The following is a 6000-nucleotide window of genomic DNA, read 5'->3' as shown; positions in this document are numbered from 1 at the left end:
AGGAGCTTCAGGAAGATATCTGTGGCTTCTTCTCCCTCGTGGAAGACCCTTTACGTTCCTCACAGTTGTTACCCTGGTTACAGCACTGTCCTCTGCAGGTCGGACACAACGAATGGGGTCGGTCTCAACAGAGGACATAAAGGTTCTTCAAGCACGTCCTTCAGGCCCTGGACAAGTCTGCATGAAGGCGGCAGAAGAAGGCACTCACATACCCGAAAGAGAAAGAATCTGAAAGTCAATGACGAAAAGTCTTTTGAGAGAGCAGAGAGCAGACACATCCGTTCTCCTCAAACCCAGAAGAAAAAGTGGCTCGAATACACTGGTGTGTGAGTGTGAGGGGTAGCTGGCAACTTCCACTGCTCCACCCCGCTAACTAGCGAGTTGGGTAGTTGCCACATCGCTTAAAAATCTTAGTGGCTAGTCTTCCAGCTTCGCCAAAAGAAAATGCCAAATAAATAGCATAAGGTTTGTAATAGTGTCGGAACAATTGTGTTTTTCCTAACTATACGTCCCTGAGTCCTTAACTTATTCTTTCCGCTTCATCCACCCCGCAAGTAATAGGTGAAGGTCAAAGTTACTTTTCGGTGAGCTAGCAAGGGAGTGGGTCTTTCCCTGCTACCTGCGAGTAACTACTGATGCCTCTTTGTTTATTAACATCTGAATGTCTAACTTTGCTGAAATCATACTCTTTTCATACAAAGGTTTATATATTAAGAAAATATACAAGTTACTTTTAAAATTTGTGATATTCTAGGTTATATCAAGAACAGAACTCCAGAGTCATGTTGTATTTAACCTCGAGTAAATACAACCTAAGAAAAGAAGAACATTGTGAAAAGAATATCCTTGGGAAGCATAGTAATCTAGACCCACGTTTCCCATATCATATGTATAATGTCATTTTTTTATTTGCCCGTTCCTTAACTTTAGTAATTTTACATGTATTTTACAGGGTTAAAGTTGATGCAGTTGAAAGGATAAGAACCAGACTGGACTAGGAAGTAGAGATGGTACAAGAGGAAGAAGCAAGTTTAGCTGAATATACAGTAGAGCAGAGATAGAGTTGTTATTGCAAGAGAAAATGGCTCCTATAGAAGAATTGCTACTATTTCATGCTGATATTAATGCAATGAGCTTTTTTCATTACTGTTTTGTCATTTGAACTTTTCTGTAATGAGGTTATATCTTTTAATCCAAGCCATTGTATGCAATCTAGTATTGCCACCTGTAAATGATGTAAAACTGGTATTTGTTCCAACACAGATACAAACCAAAGTCCTTTAATAAGGAGAATAGGTAACAGCAAAGCTGGAACACTGAGGTTAAAATTATATCAAGGTGTAAACAACTAGCAACATGGAGGTTAAAATTTATAGAGGCATCAATAGTTACTGACGGGTAGCGGGGGAAGACCTGTTCCCTTCCCAGCTCACTGAGAAGCCACTTTGACCTTCACATAGAGCTTGTGGGGTGGATGAGGTGGGAAGAATAACTTATGGGACTCAGAGTTGTATAGTTAGGGAAAATGCAAATTACTTTTAAAACTTGTGATTTCATCCTATAAAGATGAAAACATTCGTCTTCTAATAGGAAATTTATTCTTAGGAAGGAGGAAGTTCCTATAATCAAACTGGCCAGTTTAAAATCATGGGATGTCGATAGCAGAGAGGCTACCACCCCCATGCTGGTTCACGGACAACTCGCTCAGATTTCAGCCGCCGGTGAGTGTACATGTTCTTGCCAGTTGGGACTTTTTTGGCAGAATTTTTTTTTTAAACTTTCTTTTTCTTTTTCCCTGTGTTTGGTTTGAGTAACTATTTGAGGATGCTGCCCATTATGTGGAAATGTCTGGTAGTGTTACCGAAGACCTGCTGCACTTTTATGAATGCTCCTGAAATGTTTACTCACCGGTCATACACTTCATGTCAAGGGCTTGCATGTTCCCAAGTGTCACTGTGTTCTGAATGTCCGGAGTGGCCATCCTCCCAGTGAGAAAAGTATGGCAGGAGGAGGAAGAAGCCTAAGTGGTATTTTTTGCCTTCAGGGTCATCCTCAAAGTTAAAGAAGGCCTGTGCAGCTTCAGCCACCTCTGGTATTCTTCTGTCCTTCCTTCGTGGGCCAATCGAGCAAGAATAGTAGCTGTTTAACTTAAGGACAAGCAAAGGGACAAGGGGTTATTTCTGTTTCACCTAGCTAAACGATGGGCCCTCTCCTTCAGGGGTAGTCTTCTTTTCAGAGATTTGATGCTCTTTGTTTGCTGTGACTCTCCATGGACATCCAAGGTTTCCATCAGAAGAGAGACTGCAGCAAGATCTGGTTTTGGGATTCCATCCAGTGGTCGTCATTCTTTCGGTGTCTGCCCAGGAGTTCCTGGTCATCACCCTATCATCTGCAGAAGATGTTGGACCTGCCTATCTGGAGCTTTATTCCTGCCCTGCTTCAGCATATGAACAGTACCCCAAGTCTTCACAAGGATCTTCGAACTGGTATCCTCATAGGTGCATGCCAACTAAATTTTCCTGGTCCACTGTCTCGACAATTGTGTAATCCTGGCGGAGTCTGAGGATAAACTTCTTCTCCTCCTAGAAAGAGTTCTTTTGTTTTGTCAAGACCAGGAAGTCATGATAAATCAAGAGAAGTCTGTCTTGTCCCCCACTCAAAGACTGTCTATCTGGGGATGGACATAGACAAGGTACAAGGGAAGGTATTTGCAGCCAAGAGAAGGCTGTCACGTTTGCAAAAGGTAAATCTCCCCTTGCTGCAGCAGTCTTTTCTTCCAGCTCACCAGCGGCAGCAACTTCTGGGGCGTTTAACATCTTTAAGAAGTTCGGTTCCCAGAGGCAGATCTCACATGCAATGGGAACTGAAAACAGCCTTGTAACAGAATTTGAATGATCTACTCTTTCTAGTAAGGATAGAGAGAGGAATCCAGAAAAGTTCTTCAATAGTGGCTAGAAGAACCAAACTTTTTGCAAGGATGCCCACTCTCACCGGGAATTTTCCTCTTTACATACGTATCCCAAAAAGGGTGGAGAGGTCACCTGGGTCAGCAAATGGCACCCAGTTCCTGGATGAATAGAGCACATCAACATAACATCCTAGAGATGAGAGCAGCTACTTCAACTATCTAGGAATTTTGCCCTCTTCTAATGGGACATTTGATGGTGTAGTTGAGCGACAACACTACCATAGTGTCCTGCATAAACAAACGAGGAGATACTATGTTTATACTTTTGCTACCTAGCAATAAGGACTCTCTGGTGTACAGAACTCAATGTTATTGCGCTGTCAGCTTGTCCCATTTCATCCCCAGCAAAAGGAACATGGCAGACAAATTGAGCTGGAAGACTCGGATAGTTGGGTCAAAATGGTCTTTATGTCCTTAGATAGCAACGGGGGATCTATTCGCAACATCTATGAACTACAAGCTACCAATTTACTGGTGATGGCCAGAAAGTTTGAGTAAAGGACTCAGGTATAGTTAGGTATAGTTAAAAAAAATACAAATTACTTTTTAAAATTTTGTGATTTTTCCTTTCTTTTTTTATAATGACTTCTGATTTCTTAGTTCTTAAGTTGTTTGTTATTTTTAAATATTAAACTTAGCCGGTGAATATATATATAGCTTACGTCTCCGATGGTCGACAGATTCCAAAAACTCGCGAGCGATCGCCATGAAGGCTGCCGGGTGTGCCCACCAGCGCCGACTATCGGCCAGATACCGCATATACTTCTCCATAAATTCAGTTCTTCTCTGTCGGTGGTAGTGACAGCACTGGTTCCGCTTGTGCTTAACCTCAAGTTTCTACTGATTGGTGAAGTACTTGTTCATGGTTTTATGGCATTCGCCGTGTTGGATTATTCTCAAGCAATACGATCTTCAAAAGAATTTCTTTTGAAAGGAGAGAAAAATTTTTTACCCTTGCTTTTTTAATCTCTCTCTGGATTTTCCATAGAGAAAAGATGGCCGACCCTTCCCTCAGTGTACGGAAGTGTGTTAAAGGCTTTTAGTAATTATTTTATCACTTTATAAATTATTGTTGATATTTATAGATTTACCTCTATATATTTTATATCTCACCCGCCTTTATTAGGCCTCTTCGATTCCCTTTCCATTTATACTAAACACCGAGATAAATTTTATATTTTTGTTTATAAGCGGCCTATGCCTATTCTTTGTAGGCGGTACTGACTTGGAAAACGAAGTTAAACAACGTTGAGCCCATTCAACTTTTATATTTGTTTAGATTGATGAGATAAATATTTTTAGAAAATATTTTAAGAAATTTATTCTTTGAATAGTCTTCGTGCTGTTTTCAAAGATGAACTAACGTTTGGTTTATTTATGCTACGCAGTTTGCACTCTATCGTTACGATAGAGTAAGAGAGAATCACGGTTTCACTTTGCAGAAAGAGTTAATCGATTTTGACTTTTTGTTCATTCTTCTTACAAACTGAAGTTTTTTAAATACTAATTTAAAGGAACATGTTAATTTTCAATTTCTCAGTCCTTTTAGTATTTTCCTTTAGTCAAATAACCTTTTATTGACGAAGTCTCTTGTGAGTGACAAGAGAGAGAGAGAGAGAGAGAGAGAGAGAGAGAGAGAGAGAGAGAGAGAGAGAGAGAGAGAGAGAGAGAGAGAGAGAGACGATCCAAATCTTTATTCTCATTCAGATATTTACTCTCGTCCCAAGTCTCTGTACGGGGAGAGAGAGAGAGGATAAAACGTTCTAGTTTTTATTCTCATCCCAAGGCACTGTACGGTGAGAGATTGAAAACGTAGTCCTTAGCGATCTAGTTTTAGTCTCCTCCCATGTCACTGATCTTTTTAACGTTATATATTTCCGTTTTATTCTATATATATATATATATATATATATATATATATATATATATATATATATATATATATATATATATATGTTAATTTTTGCATGTGTGATTCATTTTGTACTAATGAGCTTACATTATACGAAATTTTTCGCAATTCTAATCTTTTGATTTAAGGGAGAATTGCGTGCTTCAGGTAGATATCAGCTTTATTCATGTCTAATGTGAAATTATTAAAAAATGCGAGTGTCAGTGAAGAAAGTGCGGAAAAAACATGTTCAGTGTTGCGGAGGGTTCGTTTGTTCGTGCTTGTCGCTTGCCTAGTCCGAGACCTCTTTCAGGCTCCCCTGCCTCAGGGAGAAGGAATGTCGTAGGACCTAAGGAAGTGAGAGGTGTAAACCAACGAACAGACGTTCCCTCAAAGGTATCAGACGTTGCTCTTCAAGCACGTCCTTACCATAAGACAGGAGAGACGAAGTTCTCCTCGTCTTCCGCTGATTCGTCTTTTAAAAAATCTTTGCGTAAGGTTTCGAGACCGTTGAAACGTAAATTAGTTCCTTCAGAACAAGATCAACGTCTTAGATGTAGTCATCATGAGAGTCCCGTTCATAGCGATGACGTTCATGTACAGACGTTTCCGACGTCACGATCTATTCCGAGTGCGGTTGATCCGAAGTTAGGTGTTTTGCAAGATATGCTCTTAAAGCTTTCTTCTTTAATGAAAGCTTACGATCCTGTTCCTGTGTGAAAGGATCCTTTGCTTGTTGTACGTCACGGTTCTGAGATACGTGATTCAGGTCTTCAACCTTCTAAACGAGATTTGTTACGTCACGCTGACGTTATCCCTAGTGTCAGCTTTGCTGTTAAGCGAGATGTGGAGCATAAATCTCGATGTAACTTTGATCGACAGTCAGTTATGTCGAGTCATTACTTTGATCAGCAGTGACTGCAGTTCCGCCGAGACTTTGAACGTCAGCCACCGCTGTCACAACGTGACGTTGAGCTGCAGACACCGCAGACACGACGTTACGTTGAGCGGCAGACACCGTAGACACGACGTGACGTCGAGCGTCAGTCACGGAAGTCACGATTTAGCACGGTACAGCAGTCACCGCTGTTACTACGTGACGTTTGAACGTCAGTCACTTCAGTCTCGACGTGTAGTAGAA

The 6000-nt window shown here is 40.8% G+C and overlaps 1 protein-coding gene across 1 annotated transcript in view; it reads left to right on the top strand.

The window, feature by feature from the left end:
• Positions 1-238: 238 nt before the first annotated feature.
• Positions 239-6000, top strand: part of LOC137655173 (zinc finger C4H2 domain-containing protein) — a 54205-nt gene continuing 48443 nt past the window's right edge. The window contains 4 exon segments of the mRNA XM_068389056.1: positions 239-322; positions 755-801; positions 953-1046; positions 1049-1153. Of these exon segments, the coding sequence (XP_068245157.1) occupies positions 239-322; positions 755-801; positions 953-1046; positions 1049-1153 (330 nt within the window).

Source organism: Palaemon carinicauda, chromosome 16, assembly GCF_036898095.1.
Source record: "Palaemon carinicauda isolate YSFRI2023 chromosome 16, ASM3689809v2, whole genome shotgun sequence".
NCBI lineage: Eukaryota > Metazoa > Arthropoda > Malacostraca > Decapoda > Palaemonidae > Palaemon > Palaemon carinicauda.
This window is presented reverse-complemented; position numbering and strand designations above follow the sequence as displayed.